Source organism: Peromyscus maniculatus, chromosome 1, assembly GCF_049852395.1.
Source record: "Peromyscus maniculatus bairdii isolate BWxNUB_F1_BW_parent chromosome 1, HU_Pman_BW_mat_3.1, whole genome shotgun sequence".
Taxonomy (NCBI): domain Eukaryota; kingdom Metazoa; phylum Chordata; class Mammalia; order Rodentia; family Cricetidae; genus Peromyscus; species Peromyscus maniculatus.
This window is the reverse complement of record NC_134852.1, coordinates 130,499,840-130,515,471: the sequence shown is the minus strand read 5'-3', so window position 1 is coordinate 130,515,471 and position 15,632 is coordinate 130,499,840. Positions and strand designations below refer to the sequence as shown.

Here is a 15,632-nt window from a genome sequence, read left to right as displayed (position 1 = left end):
CTGGGAACCAAGCATTCATTCTCATTTAAACCACCACACAGCTTCATACTATAGAACTTGATGTCAGCTGTGGGCTTGTGGCATATGATATTATAAGTATTGAGGAGAATTCCTATTGTATCTAATCTGTTGAAAAATTTTAAAATCACAAAATGTTGGATTTTGTCTAAAGGTTTTTCTGTTTCCATTAAGATAAGTGAATACATTTGTTGTTTACTCAGCTAATTTGATATTACATTTACAGGTTTGTATATGTTAAGTGATACATCAGCCATTTGGTGATGGTGAATGATCATTTTTGTGTGCTCTTGAATGAAGTTGGCTAGTATTTTGTTAAGGATTTCTTTGCTATGCTCATTAGGGACACTGGCCTGTAATTTTTTTTCAAGTGTCTGTGACTAGTTTTGGCATCAAACTTGAAAGTATTCCCTGTCCTGCAGCTTGTTGGAAAGAAGAAGGTCCTGCTCTTTGTTCTTTGAATAGTAATGAAATGAGAAGCATCCAAACTCAGCTTCTCGTCCCCATGACAGGCATATCATGCATTGAGCCATCCCAGGTCAGAGACAGATCAGCCAGTCCAGGTTCAGGGAGAGATCTTGCCTTAAAGCATAAGGTGGACAGTGATAGAGGAAAATGTCCAACCTCAACTTTGCCCTCCACACATTCATGCACAGGTGGTACATACCTGTACACATATATATGCACATATACATACCATGTATAGGAACACATACCACAGGTTTGTTTAGTAAGATTACAAGTACATTCTTTTTTCTTTTGATGTAAAATTTTTGTTATGTGAAGATATTACAATTCAGTGTTTTTCCAACATAATGTTTTTATTATTAGGGAATTGTACATCATGTACCCCTATTAGTACTTACTTCCCAGTCTTCCCAGGGTTGAACCCCTCCCTTGTGACCTCCCCTTGAAAAAAAAGAAGAGGAAGAAAAGAAAAAAAAAGTTCAATTTATGTTGCTCATATACTCACTGGTATGGAGCACAGTCAATTCTTTATGGATACATACATCTGTATGTCTCATGAGGAAATCATAGTCACTGAGGCCAATGCTAAAGTGATTATTTGGTTTTCCTCACATCTGTTCTCAATGTCTGCTCTACCACTGATTGTTAACATATATTTTCAAAGTTGCCTTCTTACAGTATAACAAATAATATTTTGCATTGCCCAAAAGATGAAATTGCAACTCAGCAGCCTGAGACACACCATGCACTCCTATAAGAGTTTGCTAAAAATTGTTCTTGCATCAGTGCTTTATGGTTAGGAAAGAGGCTGAGAAAGAGAAAATACTTGCTAGTGCTTGCACTGTTCTCTGTGGGCGGAGAGGTGCTTACTGAGTTGTCACTCAAAAGCAGAAGGATTTTTGTCAGGAGAGACACACCTGCTAGAGCTTGCCTGCATTTCACAACCGTATACTGGCACTGATAGCTGAACGCCAGAATAAGATGCTTAATGTGAAGGGGAGCATCCCTTAAATGCTTTGTGTAGATAATGTGTGAAAACAAATGAGAATTGGGTTAAAATATGACTTTAGAGGTGTAATTTATCTGGATAGGACAAATTAGGAAGAGGTCCTAGAAGGCGATGTCAGAGTTTGGTGCCAGCCTCTGTTGTCTGGGAGACTTCTTAGTGTAACCTGGCAACAGAGGTTTGTGGTGACAAAGGAAGTATGGAGGATCACTGAACATCAGTAATACATGGAGACGAGGTTTCAAACATAAACATGCATGGTGAGAACAGACCACGGAAGTTAACACATCTGTAACACCATTGGAACAATTAAACTTACCTGGAAATGTTAATCTGATGAAACTTTTAAAGTCCTTTACTGTTTCCTCAGACTTGACCTTGGCCTTCAGAATATAAACATCACCAAACTTGTTCTTGAGGTACTGAGGGCTCCCCAGGCATGTGAGCTTTCCTTTTACCATTATGGATAGCCTTGTACAGAGAGCTTCACATTCTTCCATGCTTGCAAAACAAGGGGGCAAAACAACATGAGACTAAGACAGACATTCATTGAAAGCAACTGTACACTGTACATCCAAATATTGCGTGCACGTGTGTGTGTGTGTGTGTGTGTGTGTGTGTGTGTGTGTGTGTGTGTGTGTGTGTACAGTGCCCATGAAGGCCAGAAGAGGGCATTGGATTCTTGGTACTAGAGTTACAGATGGTGATGAACTGCCATGTGGATGCTGGGAATTGAACCTGGGTCCTCTGGAAGAGCAGCTTAACTGCTTTCAACTACTGAGTCATCTCTCCAGCCCCCACACCCAGTTGTTTTTCTTTCTTTCTTTCTTTCTTTCTTTCTTTCTTTCTTTCTTTCTTTCTTTCTTTCTTTCTTTCTTTCTTTCTTTCTTTCTTTCTCTCTCTCTCTCTCTCTCTCTCTCTCTCTCTCTCTCTCTCCCTCTCCCTCCCTCCCTCCCTCCCTCCCTCTTTCTTTCTCTCTCTCTCTCTCTCTCTCTCTCTCTCTCTCTCTCTTTCTTTCTTTCTTTCTTTCTTTCTTTCTTTCTTTCTTTTTTTGTATGTGGGTTCTGGGGATTCAGCTCAGGGCCTCATACTTGAATAGCAAGCACTTTACTAATTGAGATATCTCCCCAAGCCCTGAGAAGTGTGTATTTTTAAAGGATAAATAACAGAACACTGAATCCTCAAATGTAATATATCTCCAACTTTCTGTTCTCTATCTGTTCTTCATTTTTAAAAATACACTGAAGATTCTTTGCTATCCCACTTATTAGGATTAACACAAATCTTAATTCCTAACAATAAACTCATCACTCAATCAAATATACTGTTCAATAGTCCTGGACCCCAAATAATTGGCCTGTATAGCTACTGTATTTCTTGCCTACCCTTAGCCAAGCCTTCCAAAGAGCCATACCTGTGGGATGTTATAATGATGGCCTTTCCACTTTCTTGAGTCTTTATTACTGTGTCCCAGAGAAGGCGTCTAGCTTTTGGGTCCATGCCAGTTGATGGTTCATCCAATAAGATAACTGAAGGCTTTCCCATTGTGGCAATAGCAGTGCTCAGCCTACGTTTATTTCCTCCACTTCAGATCAATGAAGGGGGGAAAATGGAAGAAGTGAAACTCTATCTACAGTTATATCCAGGAAAGACTTAGCACAGACACTCCTAGTACTGACAGTTCCAACAAAACACAAATGTAGACATCCTCATGCAGATTCAGTATGGCTTTAACAAAGCATCAGGCCCAAGTACATACACCAAGTGCATCCACATATATAATGTAGAAGGTGTGGTTTGGGCTCCATTTGTTTACTTGTTATTAGGATGTATAATCCCCACCCCAGTTTGAAGGCCTACATTTCTCTCTGTTGCAAGACAGAATTATAGGAACAGTAGGGTGTGGTGGTATTGTGTTCCCCAAAATATTGTGTACCCTAATAAACTTATCTGGGGTCAGAGAACAGAAAAGCCACTAGATACTTAGGCTAGAAAATGTTGGCACTCATGCCTTCAATCCTAGCATTCCAGAGGCAGAAATCCATCTGGGATCTCTGTGAGTTCAAGGTCACATTGGATACAGCCAAGCATGGTGACTCACGCCTTTAATCCCAGAAAGCCAGCCTTTAATCCCAGGGAGTGATGGCAGATAGCAGAAAGGTATATAAGGTATGAAGACCAGGAACTAGAAGCATTTGGCTGGTTAAGCTCTCAGGCTTTCAAGCAGCAGTTCAGCTGAGATTCATTCTGGATAAGGACACAGAGGTTTCCAGTCTGAGGAAATAAGACCAGCTGAGGAACTGGCAAGGTGAGGTGGCTGTGGCCTGTTCTGTCTCTCTGATCTTCCAGCATTCACCCCAATACCTGGCTCAGGTTTGATTTTATTAATAAGACTCTTTGAGATTCCTGCTACAGTAGGGAGAAGAAAACACACCCTATTCAGGTTTCAGAAGCCGTATTTCAAATAGAATCAGGATATGAAATGTGGAACTGTTACTGGCATCTGATACCCAACAGAATAAGATGTTATTCAACGTAGCATTAACTGACAACTTGACATAGCCTCAAATCACCTGAAGTCTCAATCAAGTAATTAACTTCCCTTATCAGGTGGGTTTGTGATTATATCTGTGAGGAACTGATTCAAGAGGGCTCATCTAGGTAGGTGGTCCTGAGCTAGATAAGAAAGTTCACTAAATGTGAGCCTATCAGCAAGCTAGCTAGCAAGCAGCATCCTCTGTACATTCTATCTGTACAATATTGGTTATGAGTGAATTCCCAGGTTGGAGATAATGGTGCATAGAACAGTAAGCAATCCTGACCAGGTCTGGGCCTTGACTTCCTTTGATGATGGACTGTGACCTGGAAGTGAAAGCCAGATGAACCCTTTTCTCCCCGAAGTTGCTTTTGGTCAGAGTGTTTTTATCACAGCAACAGGATGAAGCTAGGACATATGGTAACACAATCAGATAATTGTGTGGCAGAGAAGCTTGGGTGGAGCTTTGGGCACTTGTGTCAAACACCAGGAACAAAGGGTTCTGTTGGCGAGGATCATTTTAAGCTATGTTACTTTTGCTTATGTGTATTAGTTTAACTCGGTGAAGCTGTGTTACTTTGCCTGTCTAAAACACCTGATGTTCTAATAAAGAACTGAACGGGGGGCTGGAGAGATGGCTCAGAGGTTAAGAGCACTGACTGCTCTTCCAAAGGTCCTGAGTTCAATTCCCAGCAACCACATGGTGGCTCACAACCATCTGTAATGAGATTTGGTGCCCTCTTCTGGCCTGCAGTTATACACGCTGTATACATAATAAATAAATAAATCTTTATATATTAAAAAAAAAAAAGAACTGAACGGCCAATAGCAAGGCAGGAGAGAGAGATAGGTGGGGCTGGCAGGCAGAGAGAATATATAGAAGGAGAAATCTGGGAGGAGGAAAAGAAGAAGTAGCCAGAGAACAAGGATGACTTCTGGGGCCAGCCACCCAGCTACATGGAGTAAGAGTAAGATTTATAGAAGTAAGAGAACAGGAAAAGCCCAGAGGCAAAAGACAAATGGGCTAATTTAAAGTTAAGGAAAGCTGGCAAGAAATAAGCCAAGCTAAGGCCAGGCATTCATAATTAAGAATAAGCCTCCATGTGTGATTTGTTTGGAAGCTGGGTGGTGGGCCCCCAAAAAGAGCCAAAACCCCCCAACATCAGGGTACTTAAATATTATGTGCATCAATGACAACAGTAGTCAAGAAGCTATGGCATAATGACTCACCTGTAGGTGCTGATAAGATAGTTGGAATGGGGCTCCAGATCCAAGGAGTTCAAGTACTTGTTCACATAGGGCTGAATCTGATGCTCAGAGACTCCCCATATTCTTGCATACATGATCATTATTTCCCGACCAGTCATGTATTCCAGCAGAGCATCAAATTGAGGACAATAGCCAATTTTTGACCTTACCTAATTACAATAATTGCTGTAAGTGAAAAACTCAAACCGTCTGGCACCTCGTGGACATTCATAGACAAGGCAGGAGGCCTGGGGTTCTCCAGACCATGTTTCTAAGTGTCCTACCAAGAATTTTTCTTTTTTGAAGGGCTACAAAATCATAACTGGTGACTCTATTGTAGTCTAATGGAGTGACTGGTTCTCATATTCAGTTCTAATGGTCATGGGGATTAAGAAGTCAGAAACCAAGTCCCAGGTCTCGTTCAGTTTGAAGGAGTGTTAAGATGTATGTCTTCCTCTTAATCAGGGGCTCCAAGGAGCATGGCCAGCATGGATCCTTTCTTTACTGTTCAACCTGCACTGCCCTGTACATGCCTGTCCCTTAGTGAGGCTGAACAAAAGCAAAGATAACCCTCAGCTTTGCAAATAGGTGCTCAAAAGTTATGGGTGCTTTAGAACTTAAATTTGTTTCCAGTAGGTGCACACAGCCTAGTTAGCTAGAGAAAAAGACTGTGCACTTAAATAATTAATATCGATCCTAGATTATTCATGCTTGTAGAGTTGGCATGGTGCCAACCCTTCCTCTCTGGCTAAAACGGCTCTTAATAATGTATTTTCCACTCACACCTTTATTTTTTTCTTTTGACCTCTCTTTAGGATCCATATACCAAAGGTATAATAAAAAATACAATTAGCACAAGTAAAATTAGAAAATTATTACCTATTACAGAAAATAATTCAGACATTATCAGAAAACACCCATGATGACCCTCAGCTTCTATCTCAGGCTGATTCTAAGCACAGAGATGGTTAAAAAAAAACAACAAAACACAACTCCCCAGAAACAATAAACAGTATCAAACAGAGAACGGGGAAGACTATAATTGCTAGAGTTACCACACTGTCAGTCCAGTTTTTAGCAAAATTGACAAGCATACAATGAAATGGACAATGCAGTCCATTGATGGGAGCAGGAATCAGAAACTCTGCCAACCTGGAAGAACTTTTGATGGCAAATCTACTTGGCAAAGACTTTGAAATAGCCATCTTTGATGCTAAAGTAACTAAAGGAACTTGTGGGGAAAGTCAAGAAAATGGCATATAACCCCCAAAGGAAACATCAAAGGCATGCATTACTATAAGAGCAGGGTGTGGGAACTCCAAAGGTGTAGAAGTTAAAGATCTCATTAGTCAATGAATGGATTATGAAATAAACCATAAAAGAATTTAGAAATTATTTAGAGATTAGTGAAAAATGAAAATACAACATATCTCAGTTTATCAGACTTAGTAAAATCAGAGGGTGGATGCTGTGGGATGTTCTGTATGTCCTGTGGGAGCCCATTCTCAGGTTCCTTGTGGTGTTACCCAGCAGGTCCGTATAGAGGATGATTAGGACCATGGGCCTGAGTGCAGGTGTCTGAGATGGTCTGCACTTGGCTGTGCTGGGGGATGGTCTGTATGTCAAGTTGCTCTGATTGGTTAATAAATAAAACCTGATCGGCCGTGGCTAGGCAGGATAAAAAGACAGAAAGGCAGAAGGAGACGCTGCAGCCGCCGCAATGACCAGAGAGGCTGCAGCCGCCGCCATGACCAGAGAGGCTGCAGCCGCTGCCATGACCAGCAGCATGTGAAGACGCCAGTAAGCCACCAGCCACATGGCAAGGTATAGATGTATGGAAATGGATCAATTTAAGATAAAAGCACAGTTAGCAAGATAAGGACAGTTGGCAAGAGGCCTGCCACGGCCATACAGTTTGCAAGCAATATAAGTGTCTGTGTTTATTTGGTTGGGTCTGAGCGGCTGTGGGACTGGCGGGTGACAGAGATTTGTCCTGACTGTGGGCAAGGCGAAAAAATTCAAGCTACATTTGGCGCCCGAACTTGGGGCTAAAGAAAAAAAGGGCTAAAGAAAAAAAGGGAAGAAAAAAAAAAAAAAGAGGGACTAAAGAAAAAGGACAAATGAACAGGGATAAAGGCCGGTGTTATGAAAAAAAAAAAAATACTAAAGACAAAGTCCCTTAACCAAGAGGCGCTCCAATAAAGTGTGATCTGAGAAGAATCCTCGCATGGTGGTAAAGAGGATTCAGAACTCAACACACGGAGCGGTGACGTCGGTAAGTTCTCCAGGAACGGTGACGTCGGTAAACGCCCCACAGTTCCTAATTCTCTCTCTCAAATGAGCGGCAGCCGCCGGTTTGAGTTACTGGCGGGTTCCTGGTGTGTGTGCTTAACCTGCAGTAAGGCGGAAATGAGGCCTCTGCAAATGGAACATTAAGCTGCGTGGTGGATTTAGCCTTTGCTAGTAAAAAAAATAAATAAATAAAAGAGGTTTCTGGGCTACACGCTGCTTGGATAAAAGTGTAGACCCACTATTTCTGAGACTTGATAAGCCATGTAAAGATGGATATCACACAGAGAGTTTGGATTATATTGTCTTTGGGATTTTTAACTGCAGAAAAACATTTGATCGTAAAAGATGTTGAGTTAAACCAATATGTATATATTAAAGATATCTTGACTTTAAAATTTGGATATAAGGATGTGTTACTTTGGAAAGGAGACTCTGTTTTTGTCTCTACAGAAAGCCAGAGGCTATGGATTTTTTCCAGATTGAGATACATCAGGTTTGACCAGCCAAGACCCCCTGAAGGGTCTCCGATGACACCATGGCCCAGATGATCCAGCATCCAGAGTCGTTTCGGGGCAACTGGCTCAGACGATACAGTCTCACGGACTACTCCATGATCCTAAATTTTTCTTTGCGTCCCCATAAGATACAGCGCCCCCCTCCAGCAGGAAGTAGTTAAGAGAAGCTACGCCCAAATTCCCAAATATACCAAGCTGACTTTGGAGATGTGTAAAAGTTAAAACCTTCCTTTTAAAAAAAAAAAAAAAAGAAAGGGGAAGTGCTGTGGGATGTTCTGTATGTCCTGTGGGAGCCCATTCTCAGGTTCCTTGTGGTGTTACCCAGCAGGTCCGTATAGAGGATGATTAGGACCATGGGCCTGAGTGCAGGTGTTTGAGATGGTCTGCACTTGGCTGTGCTGGGGGATGGTCTGTATGTCAAGTTGCTCTGATTGGTTAATAAATAAAACCTGATCGGCCGTGGCTAGGCAGGATAAAAGGACAGAAAGGCAGAAGGAGACGCTGCAGCCGCCGCAATGACCAGAGAGGCTGCAGCCGCCGCCATGACCAGAGACACTGCAGCCGCTGCCATGACCAGCAGCATGTGAAGACGCCAGTAAGCCACCAGCCACATGGCAAGGTATAGATGTATGGAAATGGATCAATTTAAGATAAAAGCACAGTTAGCAAGATAAGGACAGTTGGCAAGAGGCCTGCCACGGCCATACAGTTTGCAAGCAATATAAGTGTCTGTGTTTATTTGGTTGGGTCTGAGCGGCTGTGGGACTGGCGGGTGACAGAGATTTGTCCTGACTGTGGGCAAGGCGAAAAAATTCAAGCTACAGGTGGAAGTATTTATAATTATACTGTCTAGCTGAACTCACAGCTGGAGTTGTCCCAAAGTAGTGACTGATGCGTTACCACAGGGACTGGCCCAAGCCACTCAGAGGTGGGTAGTGATTTGAAAGAGATGCACAAAACACAGAAGGCAGCAATGTCCTCTCCATAGATGGTAGGAAAGGAAATGTATGACTTTATGTGAAGGGGTGCTCTGTGGAGTTCATATGAAGCTTTGTGGAACTCAACTTGGGATTGGGGCTAGTTTCAAAATGGTTAACAATATGTCTAACCTTTGGGTTTGAAGTAACAACCTAAAAATCTCAGTATATTAAAATGGTCCTTCACACCATGCAGGCCATGATTGCTTGTCTCTGAGCAAAGATTGCAGCTGCATGGCTCTCATAGCAGTCCAGGGCTCTGTGCTTTCTTGATCAGGGATAAAATGTAGAAAGCAGGGGGATCTGGAGAACAGGTACACACTATAAACACACTACCAAGTCAGAAAACAGGCTGGGGGCATCAAACATGCCTCTAGTCTAGCACTAGGGGTGTGGAGGCAGGGGGCTGATTAAAGGTCCTCTCTGGCTGAATAGCAGTTTTCACAGTGAACAGGTGTTCTGGGAAGCTGAATGGCAGCTTGGCCCTGAACATGGCAACTAAAGTCATTCTTTCTCTAAGTTCACATATTACTTCATCAAAGTCTCCTCTGGATGGATTTTGTTTTCTTGAGTTTTCTTTCTTCAAACCCCTCATTTTCTTAATCTGTTAACTTTTATGTTTTTTAATTTGTAATATAACATGTTTAATATATTAAAAATGTTGGTTCTACTTGTATTCACTAAATATATAATCTGAAGGGATTCTAAAAATACAGTTCCATTTATAACATCAGTCAATATAATAAAGTGCAGAAAGGGGTTAATCAGGAGTTTAAAATGTTATACACTCAAAACTATAACACACTTCTGAAATAAGCTAGTGTATAGATAAATCATGTTTGTGAATTGAAAGACTTAATATTGTTAAGAAGCCAAAAATACCCCCAAATTTACAGTTTTGAGGTCATCACCATCAAAATTATAATGATACAATTTCCTTTTTGTGAAAACAGAAAAACCTATTCTAAAGATAATCTGTAATCTTCAGGGAGCCTAGTCCCCCAAAATATCTTAAAAATGAAGAAGGAAGTTGAAGGACTCATCTCAAATTAAAAACGTATCAAATGTTACAATAATCAAACAACTGGTACTATCAATAAAGGCAGATATATAGGCCAGTGCAACAGAATAAAGACCAAGAGTAGAACCTTAGGCCTGGCATACTGGCTCCTGCCTGTAACCCAGCATTCCAAAGGCTGAGGGAGAAGGAGTGCCAGGAGTTCCAAGCCAGTTCGGTTTACATAAAAATTTCCAGCCCCATCTTTCAAATACCTTAATTATTTTGATAAGGATGCCAATGAGTAAAGGATAATCTTTCCAACAAATGGTATTGGGAAGACCAGAGTTGGACCTGTCACACAAAATAGATCAAAGAGCTAAATACAGAAGTTTATGAAGTTCTTAGAGGAAACCATATGGAGAGAGCTTCATTATAGTGACTTGGCAATGGACTTTTGGATCTGGTAACAAACTCCACAGACAAAAAAATAAAAATTGTTCTTCATGAAATTAAAATCATGGCCAGGCAGTGGTGGCGCACACCTTTAATCCCAGCACTTGGGAGGCAGAGCCAGGCGGATCTCTGTGAGTTCGAGGCCAGCCTGGGATACCAAGTTAGTTCCAGGAAAGGCGCAAAGCTACACAGAGAAACCCTGTCTCGAAAAACAAAACAAAACAAAACAACAAAAAAAAGAAATTAAAATCATTTGTATACTAGAGAACAAGGGAAGGGAAACATCAGCTCATAGAATGGGTTAAATATTTACATATAGCGATTAGTGTATAGAATACATAAGCACTCCAGCTCAGCAACAGAAAAGCATCCAAAGGACTTGAATACACACTTTCCCAATAAAGACATAAATGGCAGCAAGTGCCCAATATCACTAATCTTTAGGGAAATGGGAATCAAAACTGCAGTGAGAAATGATTTCACATATTAGCATGGATACTATAAAACAATCCAGTGAGACAAGAAAGAGAAGCGCTCATCACGTACAGAAATTGCAACTGTTATGTGTTGCTGACAAGGATGTAGATGGTGAAGCTCATGTGGAATATACTATGATACTCAAATCTCTAAATATATACTTTACAACCTAAAGCGCGTACCCAAATGAGTGTTTGTTGCTATGGTTCTGGCTGGGATATGTATTGAATGCTGGCTCCCTGGCTTGGCTTATTGGGAGGCTGTGGACTCTATGATGTGGGACCCGGTAGGAGATCCAGAGGTCAAGTTCTTGAGCATAGTGGGTCCCTGTCTCCTATTTTCTTGTTTGTATCCTGGCGGTGAAATATATGGTTATGTTCTGCCATGCATTCCTGTCATGATGTGCAACCTTGCCATAAAACCAAATGCCACAGAGCCAGCAAATCATACCCTTGAACATTTGAAACTGCACAAAATGACTCTTTTAAAATACAAGTTGACTAAGGTATTTTTTATAGCTATAGAAAGCTGACTAGTACATTTCATACTGATGTGATATTATTATTTGTAGTAGTCAAATAGTAGATGAATGGGTAAACAAAATGTCCTGTAATTATACAATGGAGTGGACATCTAATACATATATTAACCTTAAAGACAATGGCAGCTGAAATATGCCAGGCAAAAGGGAACATTTTTATGTACAATATCTAAAACAGAGTCAGAGTCTTACAGTTAGAAAGTAGGACAGTGGTTCCCAAGGGGTGAGTGAAGGAATGGACAGTTATTGTTTAATGGGTAGATTTTTCAGTTTGGGATGACTAAACACTTCTAGAGACAAACTGTGGTGATGCGTACAATGTCACTGAATTATAGAATTATTCAGAAATGCATTAGATGGTAAATTTTGTATCATCTCTTGCCATCACGATAAGAAGATATGCTAAAGAACATTTTAAAGACAAAACAAATTAAATATCACCAGTCACATAAAATGTGAGAGAATTTCAAATGGCACACTGGAAAGATGCCCCAGGCTTGAGAACATTTACTCAGATTTTGTGATGCAGAGCCAGCCACTGGCAAGCTTCTGTTGGGCTTGTGTGCCTGGTCTCCTTTTAAATTTGGTCCATTCTCTGACCATGATGTTGATTCTTAATTTGGGCTTTGTTCCCTGATGATAAATCACCTAATCCCCTTTGCATCCTGACAGTCCCAGGTGGGCAGTTCACACTGCCCTTCTATCTCCTCAGGGGCCTGGTAAGTAAGTGCTGTTGACTTCTGAAATGTGAAACTTTGACATTCTTTTCTGCTTGAAGCTCTCAGCATACTTCTTCCTAGAGTTGCCCATCTTCTCCAGCTCCTGCAGCCAGTAGCCAGCACCAGTACAAAGGCTGGTGGTTTTGCTTTGATTTGCAAGCATTCTGAAAGGCCATCTTGTTTCAGAGCTCTCAGTGACATGGATCAAGGCCCTGGATGCAGCTTAACTCCCTACAGGCAGGTCATCCTCTGCTTATTTTCGCTGCCTTACACCCTTCCAGCCCCATGGGATACTTGTCTTCTCCACTGTGGTGAGAACTTGCCTTTCACTCCTACAGTTTCAAAAGACACTCTTGTCATAGGTTATGCTTTTATTACCTTACTTTCTCTTTAAAAATTTATTTTCCTCTCCAGAAGCCACAGCATCAGCATCTGTACCTATCACCATTGCTGTGTATTATCCCTAGCATTCTGCCTGCTGCCTGCAATCTAGAGTCATCACTCTGTTCACCTCTTAGCCTGGAATAGCTTACCTTTAGGATGTTCTTGGTGATGCTAATGCCATCAATGAACACATCTCCAGTGGTGGGAGTTTTTTCTCCAGTCAAAATTTGGAAGGTAGTTGTTTTACCTGCTCCATTGAATCCAAGTAATCCAAAGCACTCCCTCTCTTGGACAGCAAGGGAAATATTTTTCACAGCCAGAATGAATGGGTACTTAAAGTATATCTTTAAAAAAACACACACACAACACAACACAATTTAGTAAAGGATATCTGTAGGTTATATAAAGAAATATCATGGACAAAGTGGTCATGCCCTCAGATAGTGTCACAAGAAGTTCACAGAAGAGTTTTCAAAGGTCCTGAAGAACCATAGTGAGACTGATGCCCACAGTGTTCTTTTGATGGGGCTGAAGGCAGAATATGAGTGCCATGGAATACCCTTACCTTTGTGAGCTCCTTAATAAGAACTGGGGAATTCAGAAACTCTTCAGGCTGGTGTAGAATTTTCTTTCTCTCATTTTCTACATCTTTATCTTCAGATTCCCCAGATAATTCCTTGGAAATTATATCCTGTATTTTTTAAGACAAGAATCATACATGTGGATATCTTGTTAGAGGCATCTGTCCTAAATGTAGTAGGTTTGTGAAATCTAAACACGTCTAAATGGATGCTTTGAGCAATTTCCAAGGGGCTTCTGAGTATTATTTCAGTGGTCACATCCAAAAGTAACAAGTAGTTCATCACAGAAATGAAGGTGGGGAGCCAACAGAGGGAAAAGCTATTCTCAAGGTAGAAACCATGAATTTGTGTGCTCTAAAGAATGACTCAAAACTTTAAAACACTGATGGGCATCTGTTTGGATCGCTGTATCTGTTTCTGTGTCTTGTGCCTTTTCTTTAGCTCTTTTCCTTCTGTTTTGTCCTATTCTGATTGCTTTGTTTTTATTTTATTATATTTATATCTTATTATAATCATTTAGAAGCCTATTTGTTTTCTAATGAGAGAGAAAGGGGGTGGATCTGGATGGGAGGGGAAGTGGGAAGGAGCTTGGAGTAGGGGAAGGGGAAACTAATCGGGATAGATCATGTGAGACAAAATATTTTTAGCAAAAAATAAACATGCAGAGAAGTTATCTTGTCACCTGAACCTAAGGATGGAATTTATCCAAAGAGATCAGGGAAACTGAAACACATGGTAATGGGGATGGAAAGATGGCTCAGCAATTAAGAGTACTTACTGCTCTTGCAGAAGACCCAGGTTCAGTTCCCCAAGACCTGCATGGCAACTGACAACCACTTCTAACTCCAGTTCCCGGGGAGCTAACACCTCTGCTGGCCTCCACAGGCTCTTGCACACATGTGGGACACATGCATTCACAAAGTCACATACATATACATAAATAAAAATAAATAAATCTTTGATGCCTTTAATAACAGCACTTAGGAGGCAGAGAGGCAAGCTAATCTCTGTAAATTGAAGGCCTGGTCCACATTGTGAGTTCCAGGCTACCTGGGGCTACATAGTAAGTCCCTGTCTCAAAAAAGAAAATGCATTTTAAAAATGTGGTAATAAGTAAACTTTGAAGATCTAAAAGGGAATTAGATGAGCATGGTGTAGAACACTGGTAACCTCAGCACCTGGGAGGTAGAGGCAGGAGAATGTGAGTCCCAGGCTAGCTTGTGCTTTTTGTAGGTAGTTGTGTATGAAGGTCTTTGAGGATGAACCCTCTATCACAACCATCATTTTGTAAAACCAGGAATGGAAGCTGTAGGATTCTGATTACCACCCAAAAGAACTAGATTCGTGTCAAATCTCATTCGGAACTGCCAGTGTCTTCAGTTGCATTACTTGGCTTGCCTTTTAGATGAAGCTTTTGCTCCCCCACCAAGAAGCCAAATGTCTGGAGCTGCATGTGGCTTGGTTCCCTCTCTTTCATGGGTACCCATCTTTACCTTGGTATTCTTTAGCTGTACTGTCATGTCATGACCTTCATGAATTTCTCCAATTGCCTCTTTCAGCCTTTGGAGTACAATCTACTCTTTCTTATACTAACTTTTCCTTACCCCAGTCACGTGGAAACAGCTCTGTCATCTTACCTAGGAGCCTACATTATTACTTTCCACTTTTGAGACAGTGTCTAAGTTACCTAGGTTGGTCTTGAACTCCCTCTGTAGCCCAGGAGTGCCTTGAACTTGTGATCCTCTTGTTTCAGGCTCCTGAGTAGCTGGAACTATAGACCCATATCACCATATATGGTTTGATGTATATATTGTTAAATGCTCATGTTAGAATCAATGAGAGCTTTAAGAGCCATGACTTTAAGCTTGCTAAAAAGAAATCGGGAAACTAACAAAGGAGAAGAAAAACTGAAAGTGAGTAGAACAAAGGAAATTAGAAAAGTAAATATAAAAGACTGAATGCAAGAGAAAGTTGTCAGCAATAGATAAAATTCATAAAGAAAAACTCAAACTCTAGCTCTTCAAAATGATAATCAAAATGAATGTACTTTATTGTAGGTAATACCTCAGCAGGACTTAAAGGATGGCCATTCCAGTAGACACTGTTATTTTTCTCTATTAACTGAGGTAGTAATATACAGCACCTATTTTTTTTTTGGCTTGTTCCATGCTTAAGTACTTACTGTCTTGTATTTCTTGTAAACTCCAAAGTAAATGTATTGATGGATAAGCATTCTTAATTTCCAAACAATATTTTCCCAAAAGAAAATGAAGAGAAGGAAAACTAAGCCTGTGATGCTCATAGCAATTAAATACTTTCTGATCATATGCTCCTTTAAAGAATAAATATTCCTTTCAATACCTGAGGATGGAGGGGAGAAAGATGAAGGTATCACACTTAATCTTATTGTGCAACAC

General features: G+C 40.8%; 1 protein-coding gene across 5 annotated transcripts in view; it reads right to left on the bottom strand.

Moving 5' to 3' along the window:
- The window catches only part of LOC102924344 (phospholipid-transporting ATPase ABCA3-like), an 88,225-nt gene that overhangs the window by 3,795 nt on the left and 68,798 nt on the right, over nt 1-15,632 (bottom strand). For all 5 annotated transcript variants that reach the window (XM_006985720.4, XM_076551402.1, XM_076551397.1 and 2 more), the window contains 6 exons: nt 15,398-15,576; nt 13,200-13,325; nt 12,784-12,978; nt 5,259-5,446; nt 2,907-3,077; nt 1,812-1,993 (listed from right to left, as the gene is read on the bottom strand). In XM_006985720.4, coding sequence (XP_006985782.1) covers nt 1,812-1,993; nt 2,907-3,077; nt 5,259-5,446; nt 12,784-12,978; nt 13,200-13,325; nt 15,398-15,576 — 1,041 coding nt within the window. The remainder of the gene's footprint in view (nt 1-1,811; nt 1,994-2,906; nt 3,078-5,258; nt 5,447-12,783; nt 12,979-13,199; nt 13,326-15,397; nt 15,577-15,632) is intronic.